At 44.0% G+C, this 15133-nt stretch overlaps 1 protein-coding gene across 6 annotated transcripts in view; it reads right to left on the reverse strand.

Moving 5' to 3' along the window:
- Window positions 1-15133, reverse strand: part of MRRF (mitochondrial ribosome recycling factor) — a 57933-nt gene that overhangs the window by 20713 nt on the left and 22087 nt on the right. For 5 of the 6 annotated variants that reach the window (XR_004350368.1, XR_004350367.1, XR_004350366.1 and 2 more), the window contains one exon: window positions 13578-13669. Coding sequence is in view for 3 of the 6 variants with exons in the window: in XM_032634833.1 (XP_032490724.1) it covers window positions 13578-13669 (92 nt within the window). In the remaining 3 variants the exon portion in view is untranslated. Of the gene's footprint in view, window positions 1-9572; window positions 13670-15133 lie in introns of those variants that run through there. The other variant, XM_032634834.1, reaches the window with a different exon arrangement.

The following is a 15133-nucleotide window of genomic DNA, read 5'->3' on the forward strand; positions in this document are numbered from 1 at the left end:
GAAAGTAAAGCAAGATAGGGAGAGAAGGAGGAAACATTATGATCGCAGCAAGGGCCCACGGATAACTGCCTAGTCCTCTAGCCCCAGTGCCATCTGCTCCCCTTCAATCAGAATAACAATGACTAACATTTGCAGAGCTGTTCCCACGTGCCAAGCTCTGAGACGAGGAACACTTTGTGCATTAGCTGAGCGAACCTTCACATCATTCCTATGACATTAGTGGTCTTATTACCTGGTGTTTGCAGATTAGGAAAGGGAGGCTCAGACAGATCAAGTAACCTGCCCAAGGCCACACAAGTTCCTGGTAGACCTGGGATCTGAGCCCAGTGCAGCCTGATTCGTGAATTCCAGGTCTCCCTGCTGGTGCTAGACAAATCTAAGCAGCCAATCTTACTAGCTGCAGTGACGTGGAGAGCACTGCTCGTTCACTAAGGCCTGCTTAGACACACAGTTCACTGCTACTCCGCCGGCTCCCCTACAAGTCTAAGCACAGCGGGGAGAAAGGAGAAAGCGAGTCCCTACAGGTGGGCAGTAGAACAGTGAGCTGATCTCCAGCGGCCAACTGCCAGGTACTGTAAGTAGGCGCAGGACACAAAGGGTGACAACAGAAGAGGGGCAGGGGGAGGAGGAGTCTGTCCTTTTGGGCGCAGCTTCTGCACAGGTGTTGATGGCAACTTTCTCCGCAGCCCACGCTCCGCTCTTGCTTCCTGATTGCACTTCCTTGTGTGTTTCAAACAGAACATCTGTGCAGGGAGGGGGCTCCCATTCCACACACTTGGGACCTGAATAGTAGGAAGCTCTCCTAAAAAGCCACAGGCTGGGTGAAGAGAAAGCAGCCATCCTAAAACTGCAGGGAGGCTCGCCAGGCTTGGAAGTCGAGAGAAACAACGTACTGTGCTGGAAGTCCTCCAGCAGAATGAATGAATGAACGGCCCTGGAAAGCAGCGATGGCGAACAGGCAGCGGGCATGAAAAGGGCTGGAAAAGCAGCTACAGTTGCTCAAATGCAGTTGGTGGCTGCCCCAGCCCAAATGAGGTCATTAGGCGGTCTCCTCTGATTTTTTTTTCTTTCACCATCACTAAAGGTTTATATGTATGCGACTTATGGAAGAAAAGGGTATTATCAATATTTCCTAGAATGTGCACCTTATACACACTGTCCCTGGTACGAGATCCACAAAGCGATACAGCAGCTAGACAAAGAGGCCACCGAGCTAGAAGGAGGGAGGTTCCAGGTCAGCAGCCTGTAAAGCAATGTGATAGTGTGGCAGGAATATGGGCTTTGGAAACAGATTCAATTTGAATAATGACTCCTCTGCTTACTAATCTGTGACCCTGAACAAAGTACTTAACTTTCTGAACCCCAGTTTCCTCATCTGTATTATACCCATCTCAAAACGGTACTTTTCTGCAGGCACAAAAACAATGAGATCGCCATGAAAAGATGTACAGAAGATTCTGTTAAGACAAAAAAAGCAAGTTGTGGCACTGCAGATACTTAATCCCATTTATGTAAACTAAATATGTAGGGGTGTGTGTGTGTGTGTGTGTGTGTGCATGCATCTTTTCAAATCTGGAAGGATATATATTAAACTTACCAACAGTTACTTATGGGAAGAATATTTGGGGAACAATAAAATAACTTTTTATTTTTCTGTAGGATTTGAATTTTTGCAATAAATGTGTATTATTTTTATAATTAAAGAGATGAAAATCATATATCTGATAAGAGTCTAGAATCCAGAACATATAAAGATCTCCTACACCTCGACAACAAAAGTACAAACAACCCAATTTAAAAACTGCGTGAAGGACTTGAATAGACATTTTTCTAAAGATGTACAAGTGGCAAACAAGCACATGAAAAGATACTCAACATCATTAACATTAGGGAAACGCAAGTCAAAACTACAATGAGATACCACTTCATACCCACTAGCATGGAAGTAATAATAACAATAACAGTAACAACAATAAGTACTGGCAAGGAGGTGGGGAAATTAGAATCCTTACATATTACTGGTAGGAATGTAAAATGTGTGGTCCCTGTGAAAAAGTTTGGCAGATCCTCAGAAAGTCAGACTTATCACATGACCCAGCAATTCCACTTGTATGTCTATACCCAAGAGAACTGACAGCATGTTCATAGCAGCATTATACGTAATAGCCAAAAAGTGCAAACAACTCAAATATTCATCAGCTTATGAAAGGATAAATAAAATGTGGCATAGCCACACAATGCAATATTATGTGGCAATAAGAAAGAATGAAGTACTGATACATGCTACAACATGGATGATCCCTGAAAATATTATGCTAAGTGAAAAAAGCCGTCACAAAAGACCACATACTGTGTGATTCCATTCATATGAAGTGTTAATAGGGAAATCTATAGAGACAGAAAGCAGACTAGTAGTTGCCTCGAGCAATCCCTAGGAGGGTGATTTGGGGCGAAGTGCGGAGCGACTGCTAGTAGGTTCAGGATGTCTTTGCGGGGTGATGAAAAATGTCCTGAAACTGAACGTGGTGATGGTTGCACAACTCTGAATATACTAAAAACCTTTGTATTATACCCTTTAAATGGGTGAATTATATCTCAGTAAAGCTACTGAAAGATGCCATATGCCCATCTGGTTCTCGTCACTGAACAGTACTTGTCTCCTAGGTGGAAAGCTTGATGGCAGGCAGCATGTCTCGATCTCCTCACCTGTGGGATGGCAGTGACTGCTTCCCCATAACAGTTAACAATCACCACGCAGAAAAAGTCATGGGAACACTCGGCAACAACAGTTAACTTGATAAGGAAGATTTTAAAAATAACACTATTTCTCATTTGGTGAATTTCTTTCCTTTCTTCACTGGTATCAGACCTGTATCACGGTCTAAAGGCTCTCCTTGTCTACTGCCGCTCCCTCTCCCCTTTATCCTCCACAAGAGTTTCTCTCAATAACTTTTCAGAAAAGCAAACATTGCTGCTACCGCATTTTACAGATGAGGAAACCGAGACTCAGAGCGTTGAAGTAACTAGCGTAAGGTCACACAACTCATTTCATTGGTTCTCTTATTCAAGTTGTTCTGACTGTAAGCCTGGCTCCTCCAGGTGTCAATTCCAGCTCTCCCTGGCTGCACAGCAGCTACCCCTCCCTGTTTAAGTCAGCCTGGGGACCCTACACCCTGCCGTACTAGCTGCTCGCCCTAGAAAATCCTGGTCATCATCCATGAGAGACCGTACAGCAGCCTGTGCTACGAAAATACACCTGTGAAAGAGAATCCAGCCTAGGAGAACCACAACCCAGGGCTCTTAACTGTAATCTGGTGAAACTGCCTGGTCCGATCCCAAGGAGAATTCTCCTCCATGCTGTCACCTTGGAACAAAGTCTGAGGGCAGGAGCCTGGCCTAGGCATAAGGTCTATCGTCACTAACAACGCCTGAAGGAAAAGTGGGAGCCAATGATGGCAATTATCCCACAATCGTGAGGCCTTGGGGAGCAGTTCAGTGTCAAGCTGAACTGCTGACACTGGGCTGAGGGTGTCAAGAAGAGCCGCGGTCCCTTGGCCTTTCCAGAAATACTATGCAAATCTCACACCACAGGCAGGACTAAGTCAGCGGATTTGCTTCTTTGGGATATACCTTCCAGGAGGTCTTGGTCACCACAATTCATATTCAAAGAACAAACCAAGTACTCATTAACAAACTACAGTGTTCCTGAGCAACTTAAATTCCAAGATAATTACAACTTAATGACTTAAGTCCTCCCACCCCTAAAAATGGAGGAAAAGACAGGAAAAAAAAATGAACATGGGGCTGGGGGAGGGGGTTAGTGGGGAAGAGAGGGAAAGAGAGTGTTAAGGACTGAAAGAGCAGTCAGCAAACAGAAAGAAAATATCGTTGGTTTTACTCCCAAATAATCAGAAAAAGAATGTTTCCAAGAACTCCTTAACCAGGAGAATCAGATAATAACAAATACTATAAGAAAAAGGAATTAAAGTTTATGACACACCAGGCCTCACACTAGGAGTATCACATATAATATCCCATTATTCTTCAAAAAAATCATAGAAATAACGCCCATTTTACAGATAAGGAGGCTGAAGCTTCCAAAAGTTAATGACTTGCCCAAGGTCACTACAGTGAGCACACTCCCCAGGCCACTGTCAGCCAATGGCCACCCGTGGCACAGGGACTCCCCTGACGGGCAATCTTCGCTCAGGAACGCACCATCAGCCCGGCTGACCTTCTCAGAAATGCACTGCAGTGTGAGGCGTCTTCTACCCAGTCCTCCTCTTTTCCTTTCTTCACCAGTGGCAGACCTGCACCCTGTCTCTTTCACAGGCCTTTCTGCCCATAAATCTCTTGCACATCTAATTCTGTCCTGGCATCTGTTTTCAGAGGACCCAAGCTGATATACCCAGAGAATGAGAGAACAGGGATTTGAACCTAGGTCTGTCTAACCCCAAAGCCTTTGTGCTTTCCTTTATACCCAGAGATTAACTGATAAATAAATCATGTTGCTAAATCCAATGATCAATTCTTAGACCTTCTCCTCCTTGACCCGTCAGCGATACCTGGTGTAGCTGATGAGTCCTTCCCCTTTAACACAATTCCTTTGTTTCCAGGACGCCACACTCTCCTAGTTCTCCGGCCACTTATTCTCAGTCTCTCTTGCTGGTTCCTCCTTATCACCCTAACCCATAAACCTTGATGTGGACTGTCCAAGGCTCAGTTCCCAAGCCCTTCTCTTCATTATCGGTATTTACTCTCTAAAATAATCTCATCTAATTTCATGGCTTCTTCTACATGTTCATGCTTCCCAGATTTCTCTCTTGAGCCCACACCTGTCACCAGAACTCTAAACTTACATACCTAGCAGCCTACTTGACCTCTCCACTTGGATGTCTAGTAGAGTCTCACACCCAGCCTGTCCTCCCACATCTGCCCTAGCTCAGTAAATGGCAACGCCATCCTTCCAGTTGCTCAGGCCAAAAAACCTTGAAGTCATCTTTGAGTTCCTTCTTCCTAAATTTACAACCAATCTGTCAGCAAATCCTGGCAGCTTTTCCTTTAAAATGTACCCAGAATCTTGACCACTTCTAACCAACACCATTACCACACTAGTCCAGGCACCATACCTAGATTACTACAATAGCTCCTAACCAGTCCCTGCTTTCACCCTCGCCTTCCTACAGTATAATTCTCAAAATAGCAGGCAGAATGACCCTTTCAAAACCTAAATCAGATCATATCCCTCCCTAGCTCAAAATCCTCCAGTGACTTCACATTTCACTCCAAGTAGAAGCCAAAATCCTTATAAGGGTCTATTAGGACTATGGTGCTTAGTTTTATATGTCACAAGTGTGCCCAGATATTTGATAAAACATTATTCTGGGTGTTTCTATGAGGGTGTTTTTGGATGAGTCGAACATTTAAATCAATAGACTGAGTAAAGCAGACTGCCCTCCCTGATATAGGTGGGCCTCATTCAATCAGTTGAAGGCCTGCATTAAAACAATAATTATAGGGAATTCCCCTGAATGAGAAGGAATTCCTCCTGCCTGACTGCCTTCAAGCTGGAACAATGGTTTTTCCCTGCCTTCGACTCAAACTGAAACATCGGCACTTCCTGGGTCTCAAGCCTCCTGGCCTTTAGACTGGAACTACACCACCAGTTCTCTTGGTTCTCAGGCACTTCAGGCTCAGATCAGACCCACACCATCAGCTCTCCTGAGTCCCCAGTTTGTCTCCCAAGACTGCAGATCTTGGGACTTGTCAGCCTCCATATTCACATGTTCTCTTTATACACACACACACACACACACACACACACATACGTATATACATCTATCTACATATATGTATGTATACACGTGTGTGGATGTATGGAGATATATATATCCTGTTGGTTCTTTTTCTCTGGAGAACACTGACTAATAGAAAGACTTTACATGGTATTGGCCTCTCCATTTCACTCTGGCCTCATCTCCTATTTCTCTCCCCTCCCTTGTTCTGCTACAGACACATGAGCGCTCTCACTGTTCCCTGAACACCCTCGGTGGACTCTCACCTCAGGGCTTCTGCACTTGCTGCTTCCTCTGCCTTAGTGCTGAATATAAGCCTAGTCTGCTCTCTCATGTCCTCAGTTCTCTGCTCAGTTATCACCTTCCTCCGAAGCCTGCCAAGAACACACTACTTAAAACTGCACCAACTCACTAGCCCCATCTATGACGTCCTTTAATTTTTTTCACTGCCTTATTTTTCTCCACAGAGAGAAAAATATGGCCAGCTGACACACACACTCCCTGTGTGTTACTGTCCACTTCCCCAGTAGAAGTTCCACAAAGGCAGAGGCTTTGTCTAGCTTATTCACTGCCGTGTCCTCCATGTCTAGAACTATGCCTGACACACAGTAGGTGCTAATAAATACCTGCTGAATAAATTTACAAATACCCTCGAAGTTTCACATTTCAGCATAAAAACTTTATGTTCTCATAAACGCAGTTAGGTGGTCACCTGGGGCCAGAGGACTTGCAAAGGGTCATGGGGAACTTTCAGGACAACCGAACTGGTCTATATCTTGACTGAGATGGTGGTTACAGTCAAGATATATATTTGACCTATATTTGTCAAAATTCATCATCTCGTACACTTGAAATGGGTTCATTTTTTGTATGTACGTTACACCTCAATAAAGTTAACTAAAAAAAAAAAACAAAACAAATCCTTTATATTCCAGAGTGCTTCTCACACCAGAAAGTGGCATAAACTTACTTCGGGTTATGTACCCTGACTTGAGCTTTGGCCATGTATGCTCCACATGCTTTGGGTTGGTATATAACTAAATTTTAAAATACCAATTACTGCCCCTTATTACAAAAGGAAAAAGTGCTCTCAGAGGTCCACAGACGTTAAGAATAGACTTTGATGTCAAGCAGACCCATATTTAAATCCTGCACAACTCTACCCCTATTAGCTAAATGAACTTGAACAAGTTATTTAACCTCTCTCAGGCTTACTTAGCTCATGTATAAAAAATAGGGAATAACAGAATGACTTAAATATAGCATAAGGCCTAGAATATAGTTTGCACTCAGTAAGTAGTCATTTTGCTTAATAGTATTGCCATGCAGTGAGCCAGGAAGGCCCTTCAAATATCAATGGGGTTTCCTGAGACAGTGATGTCAAGTTTGGCTCTGAGGACCACTGGAGGGGTCACTCAGGTGTGTTGCAGATGGCTGTCTGGCCCTGAAGTGTCCATGTCTCCAAGAAGCTCAGCAATATGCAGCACACTGGTGCAAACAAGCACTGAGACAATCAAGGAACAAAAGCTACACCAAGGCCCCCCACATTCCATTCACTTCTTCCCCAGTTACGGTCCTGCCTCTACCACTTCCCACTCCCAGCAGAAGAACAGGAAGATCCTTAGGAGATCATTATGACACTGTTAGTAAAAGAGAAAAAAATTTAAACGACCAAGATATTCAATAACTGAGAACGATTTAATGTTATACGTAACATGCAAGCACTACGTATCCCTTAAAAAGGGTAAGGAAGGGGCTTCCCTGGTGGCGCAGTGGTTGGGAGTCCGCCTGCCGATGCAGGGGACGCGGGTTCGTGCCCCGGTCTGGGAGGATCCCACGTGCCGCGGAGCGGCTGGGCCCGTGAGCCATGGCCGCTGGGCCTGCACGTCCGGAGCCTGTCCTCCGCAACGGGAGAGGCCACAACAGTGAGAGGCCCGCGTAACGCATAAAAAAAAAAAAAAAAAAAAGGGTAAGGAAGAACTCTCCTCAGAGAGAGCAATGACACATTAAGTTAAAAAAAGGAACTGCAGGGACTTCCCTGGTGGCACCGTGGTTAAGAATCCGCCTGCCAATGCAGGGGACACGGGTTCGAGCCCTGGTCCGGGAAGATCCCACATGCCGTGGAGCAACTAAGCCCATGCGCCACAACTACTGAGCCTGCGCTCTAGAGCCCGCGAGCCACAACTACTGAGCCCACGTGCCGCAACTACTGAAGCCCAGGCGCTTAGAGCCCATGTTCCGCAACAAGAGAAGCCACTGCAATGAGAAGCCCATGCACCACAACGAAGAGTAGCCCCCGTTCACTGTAACTAGAAGAAAGCCTGCGTGCAGCAACGAAGACCCAACACAGCCAAAAATAAATAAAGAAATAAGTTTTTAAGAAAAGGAAAGAAAAGCAACTGCATAAGAGTGCGTGTAATATAATCCCATACCATCATAAGAAAGATGGAGAAGGAGATTTACACATGTCTGAAGTTGCACAGAAAAAAAATCTGGAAAATCACGGTGCTAAAAGTAGTGCCCTAAGGAGAACAGGATGGAGGTACTTGTTTATTTAATCCTACTTAAAGTAAAACCAATGCAGATACTGACAAGAAATAATGAAAGAGGAGGACAATCCAGGAAGGATGCAGCTTCGCGGGGGGAATGAGTCAATCTTGAGCACTTTGATTTCTTCGGTGAATTCATGATTCCTTACAGCTTTCTTTAAAGCCAGACATGAACTCAGCGTTCTCAAACCAAAGCACCCTCATTCTACTTCGTGTGGTTTTCTCATCAATATTTGGTAAAACAGTAAGTAAGGGAGTATTTGTTTGTTTGTTTGGGGGCATAATGAAGATGTGAATGGGGTGGGGCCTCTGATCAAAATAAACTGCTCAAAACGTTTCAGGGTCCCTGATTAAGAAGTGGAAGACTGATATACCAGAAAAAGCTGCTATCCGGAGAAAAGAACAGGGAAAAAGGCAGTAAATAAGACCTGAGTTCGGTCGTGCTTCTGCCCCTTGGTAGCCCTGTGACAGCGGGCACTGACTCCTGGGAGCTTCAGGTCTTCCATTAGGCAAGTGGGCACAAGAGTAGTCTCCCAACCTCAGAGCGGTGGTGTGAGAATTCAGGGAGAAACCCCCAAGCATTCAGCACAGTACCTCCAGGCATTACACCTGTAGTGCAGGTGGTTTATAAATAGGACCCAGAACTTGATTACATAAATAAGAAAGAAAAATAGAAGAAACTATTTCAGTGAATCTTGATTAACAGGAATGTTCAAAGAATCCGTCCAGTTGACGGACTGCTCTAAACGGAAGAACACTGGCCAGAGAAGAAAACAAAAGCTATACACAGTGTCACTGCAGACGAATGTAACCCAGAGCCTGTAAGGTCCAATGTCATTTTACTGAGGACAGCCAGGAGAAAAACTTGCACACAGCCACACACACAGCTGGATTCGCAGAGGCTCTGAAAAGAAGGCTTGGTGCTATGCACCACCCAGGCTCCAAGGTTGACCTGTTATGGCTTTAGGATTTATTCTCCGCCTACCTCCCAAAATGATCAGAGGCAGATTATAGGAAGAGTCACGTACTCAGTTGACTCATTTAAATAAGAATATAAGAATCAGAGGAGTGTGATGAGGGTGAGGTACCAGCTGAGATCTGTTGCAACTGAAAATACAACTTTGCTCTGGGCAGCATCCAGAGTGACGGCAAAAAAGCAAACTTACAGACTATCCTCAGGCAGAGGAAGAATCACAATCAACCAGGAAAGGTAAATTTTTTTTTTTTTAAGATGTTGGGGGTAGGAGTTTATTAATTAATTAATTAATTTTTGCTGTGTTGGGTCTTCGTTTCTGTGCGAGGGCTTTCTCTAGTTGTGGCAAGCGGGGGCCACTCTTCATCGCGGTGTGCGGGCCTCTCACTATTGCGGCCTCTCTTGTTGCGGAGCACAGGCTCCAGATGCGCAGGCTCAGTAGTTGTGGCTCACGGGCCCAGCTGCTCCCCGGCATGTGGGATCCTCCCAGACCAGGGCTCGAACCCGTGTCCCCTGCATTAGCAGGCAGATTCTCAACCACTGCGCCACCAGGGAAGCCCAGGAAAGGTAAATTTTTATAGAACTAAACTTGAAATTTTAGCATCAGAAACTGATCATGGGAATCTATGCTTCTGATTCCCTCCCACCTCCCAAACTCCCACCATAAGCTTTAGTGTGTTATTTTCCTCCTTGCAGCTTTGCCAATTACCAGCTGTGTGACCTGGAGCCAATGCCTCACCTCTTGGAATCTCAGTTTCCCCATCCTTTGAAGGGAGGGATGCGCCTATCTATTTATGAAAAGGAATGAAGGAACATTCGCTAGCATTAACTGGGTGCTTGCTAAACATCAAAAGCTTTGTGCACATTATCTCACTGAAATCTCCCAATAACTATATAAGGCCGGTCCCATAAATATTTTACAGAAGAGGTCTCTGAGATTCAGAGAGGTAGAGACAGTTGCCATTGTCACACAGCTAAAAAGCAGAAGAGTCAGAACTCAATTTCATGCTTTTGTGATACAAGGCACAAATTTAACCGTTAGACTTTTCCTGTACATGTCAAGCACCTAACAGTTCCTGGCACATAGTAGGTGCTCAACATATCAGTCCCCGTCCTCACTCCTTCCTTTTCTCCTAAAGTAAAATTATGTATATATGGAAAAATTTATGTCTACTGAAATAATATTAGTATCTTACATTTATATAGCTTCTTTCCTCTAAGGAGATCACGCTACTTAATCTATTTTCTCTGCTAATCTCACCAAAGCTCTAGCTATCATTATGTATTATTTCATTTATTTTACAAATAAGGAGCTAGAAGGCAGCAAGCTGTTAGGGTGACGTGCCCAGAGTCATATGGAAGTTACTGCCAAAACCAAATAAAAACCTTGGTCCCCTTTACATCTAAATCAGCCTTTATCCTCTCACATGACACAGCTTCCATAATAAAGAACAGATCATTCATTTTTTATCTGGAAAACTACCAAACGTATAATTCAGTGAGGGGCCTCATGACCTTACCACCTTGTCAAAGGGAAGAAAGTATATAAAAAATGAGGTTTGCAGGAGCAGACGGTTTTGGTCCATCAACTTTCTCTTGGATTACGCCCATTAACCAACATAAAATAATGCAAAATATAATGTAACAGATCCCCGTGTCTTTGGAAATTCAAGTTAAACTCACTGATCTTTCAAACTTATATACAAGGCACAAGGGCAATCATTAACTCGTGTGGGGCTGCAGAGGTGCACATTATATCAACGAGCTCTTTGAAAGAAACATATGATCTACAATGGGCCACTCTAAGAAGAATCCAAGTCAGCAACGAGCATTTAGTGGCATAAATTCACAGCATCACAGCGTTCTGGAGCTCCAGAAGGGACCTGGCAGACCACTGAGAACAACCCCTCCATCGTGTGCATCAGGAACCCAAGGCTCAGGGAGGTTAAGTGGCTTTTCCAAGATTTCACAGACAGGAGAGCAAGAAGGAAAAGATAAAGCTGCTGACTACTAGCCATTCCACTTGCAAGTCTTGCTTCTGATGTCCATGAGTACACTTGGCACTTTCCAGAATTACCCATCTATATAGAGAGTGCAGGAGAAAGAGCCTGGACTTGGTAACAGAAAAACTCAGGATTCAAATCCTGACTGCTACTAACTGGCCATGTGATCTTCAGCAAGTCTCTTAACTTCTCTGAATTTCAATATTTTCATCTATAAACTATGGGTAAGAGTAAACTCCACAAGTAAGCTGCCGGTAATATAAACAAGGGGCCCGGCACTGCCTTGAATTCCACAAAGGCAAACATCAGGTCCACGTACGTCCCCAGCACCCAGCACAGAGGCTGGAACATTACACATCTGTAGAAAATTTGCCAAGCAAATCAATGAACTAACCAAGCAAGCAGGTACTGGACTTGAACTCAGGTTTATTTGCTTCTTAAACACTAGATTATATTGCTCCCAATTAACATGATTTCAAAGCAGAGTGTTAATTCTGACTTACAGAGTACCAAGTACACAATGGAATAAGGAGGCCATTTTCTGGCCATAAAGCGAGAAACAAGTTCAGTGGGAAAGTTCCTGGACTCTCAGTGTTGGTATTAATTCTTGTTGCTAGCATGGGTACATCACGAGGCGTTAGAATCAACTAAACCTGGGTTTAGGTCTCAGCTTCAGCATAAGCTGTGTGACCTCAGAGATATTACTTTACCGCTCTGAGGCCTAAATTTCCACACCTGGGGAAAAACCTACTTTACAGAGATTGCGTGACAAATGAGGCAATCTATATAAAGGAATACAGGATGATGTGTGGCACACAATGACTCAACAAGTGTCACACTCCACTTCTCTTCTAGTTATTTGGAAGCTTCATTCATTCATTCCACTTAGGTCTCTGCTCCAACGTCACTTCCTTCCTGAACCTTCCTGCCTACAATAAAACCCCCAACTCTCTCTATCCCCTTAGCCTGCTGATTTTTCTTCATAGTCCTTATCATCACCTGACATTACATTACGTATTTATTTGTTTTTCTTTTTACTGTGCCTACTCGACAATAAAGAAAGCCCTGGGAGGATGGGGACTTCTTGTTGTTTGTTTACTGCGCTATCTCAACAACTAGGAGAGGGCCTGGCATGTAGTTAGTGCTTAATAAATATTTGTTGAGTGACTGAATGAATGAATTCAACACTTATTTGGGACTTGCTAGATGTGAGGCACTGTGTAGGAACAGGGGTTTGGAAACAACTAAGAAATGAGATTACAGAAGGAGAAACTGATTCTGCCTGCTACTGAATCTGAGAAGATTTATATCTCACCTGGACTACTGCAGTGGCCTCCCGACTGTGCGCCCTGCGTCTGCCCTGTCTCCCTACATTCCACTTGTTAATTGGCAGCCAGAGAGACCTCCGAAAAGTCAACATCAGATCATATCACTCCTCTGCTTAAGTGCTTCCAATGGCTTCCCACTACAATGAGAGCACAGCCCACACCCCTCACCACGGCCTGTAACACCTGAAGCACCTCCTCTCACCAGCCCATCACCTCCAGCCCCACTCTTTCCCTCCCTCACTGAGTTTCAGACACAAGGGCTTTCTCTTCATCAAATATACCAAGGTCTTATCATTTCTTTTTTAATTTAAAAATAAACATAATTTTATGCATTTGAAACTCTAAGTTCTATATATTTACGTAATTAACAATATTCCGTTCTTATGCCTAAAATTCTTCAACAAGTGAGGATTGATGGGAAAATGACTCTTCAGGGAACTTGGGTTAGAGATTACAAGTGTCGGGATCTTTCGGACTCCGGGCCTTTGGGCTATCTGTTCACTCTGCCTGGAAAGCTCTTCCCCTAGGCTGGCTCTTCCTCATTATTCAACTGTCAGTAAAAATGTGACTTCCCTTAGAGTCCTCCCCAGCAAAAGCTGTCCCTGCCACCATCACTCTCATGAAGGCACTCTCTACTGGATCACATTGCCTTTTCTTTCCTCACAGCATTTTCACTATTTGGAATGACTTTCTCTATTTATGTCTCCTATCTTCCCAATCAGAATGTAAAATACATGAGGACAAGAGCTTTGTCAGATTCACTGCTGCATCTGAATAAGTAAACCGGATCTCAAAAGATGCTGGAGTCTGCCAAGATGAGACGTACAGGTAAAGTACCCTATCAGTATAACAGGATCATGGAGTGTTGGTCTCCTTCCAAAGACAACTGCCCCATTACGTCAAAATATGCGAATTTCAGCCAGACGTACTTGGGAATGGGTACCCGAATTAGCGTCTCTTCCACTTCTGGGTTCAGATTCATTCCACTTTCTCTTATAGCCTTGATAGCTGCAGCTGTACACTGAAAACCAGATCAAAAGGTAAACAGAATTAGTAAATAATTATTACCAGATGCAAGCCCTCCATCGATAACTGGCAACCCATCTTGGCAGAACATGGAAACATTTAGTTCTGTTACCAGTAAGATCAGGAAGTTACATTGGTGTAGAGTGCTTTGATCAAGCTGAATAGCAAACTATGTCCACTCCTGGTACTAGTGTACTGCGGGAGGGAAAAAGCAAAGAGAAAGAAAAAAGAAAAAGAAAACAGCTCTGCTTCTTTGAAAAGATTTCAATGGTTTGAGGCAACACAAATCAAAACCACAATAAATCCTCAAGGGAGGAGGGCTGATCTGTGCAAAGACTGGTGTAAAGACAGCTGAAAGATTTTATACATTAAAAATTCCAGTTGACATTTTACACTCAAAATATACCAGTGCCGATTTGAAATGAGTAAATAAATTTAACTCATTTGCATCTATGCTCACACCAGCCTCACTCATGTTTTGGCATGAGCAATGAATCTCTGCTGGTGTGTGCACCAAGAAAGGTAGCGTGAAAGAGCTCAGCTCAAATCCCGGCTCTGCTAACCATGTGACCCTGGGCAACAAGCTTGACTTCTCTGAGCCTCCATGTTGTAATCTGAGACCCTGCGGTACTGTACCTCAAAGAGGATTAAATGAGGTAACTTGAGCCATGCATCTTGTTCTGTGCCTGGGTGCCTGTAACACCCAGGCAAGGGGCGCTATTATATAAACGTATTCAATAAATGAAGAACGCACAAAACCCCCAAATAACGACGAGCTGATATCATCACTTAGCTGAAGCACTGCTGTCTTTTTTTTTTTTTTTTTTTTTTTGTGACTGCACCCCGAGGCATGCGGGATGCAGGATCTCACTTCTCCGAACAGGGATCAAACCCATGCCCCCTGCAGTGGAAGCGCAGAGTCTTAACCATCGCACCGCCAGGGAAGTCCCTCTTTTTTTTTTTTTAATTTATTTTATTGAAGTATAGTTGTTTTACAATGTTGTGTTAACTTCTGCTGTACAGCAAAGTGATTCAGTCATACATTTTCATATTCTTTTCCATTATGGCTTATTTCAGAATACTGAATATTATTCCCTGATGCACTGCTGTCCTGACATCCTCCAGGGTCTCTTCTGACACAGCCTTGCTCTCTAACGTGCCAGGTGGCACACTGGTACGCTGATTTCCCCAAGTGCCTCATCTCACCTCAAGCAACATTATAACCACACCTGGCTTGCAATCCTAAAGCATAAAAGAAAGCAGTGTGGAAGACAGATAATTTCACTGGCATGACAATGTGGAATTCATGGAAACAAGGCCTCTGACATTTTCAAAAGAATTTTAGGTTTGACCAGAGCCAATCCACATTGCTTGGATTCACAGAGCCAATTCCCAGCCTTGAGCTCCTCCCTAGACTTTCTGGTTTAAATAAATGGGGTTTGTTGCACACCTATTTTAC

The sequence above is a fragment of the Phocoena sinus genome, chromosome 6 (genome assembly GCF_008692025.1).
Source record: "Phocoena sinus isolate mPhoSin1 chromosome 6, mPhoSin1.pri, whole genome shotgun sequence".
Classification (NCBI taxonomy): Eukaryota; Metazoa; Chordata; class Mammalia; order Artiodactyla; family Phocoenidae; genus Phocoena; species Phocoena sinus.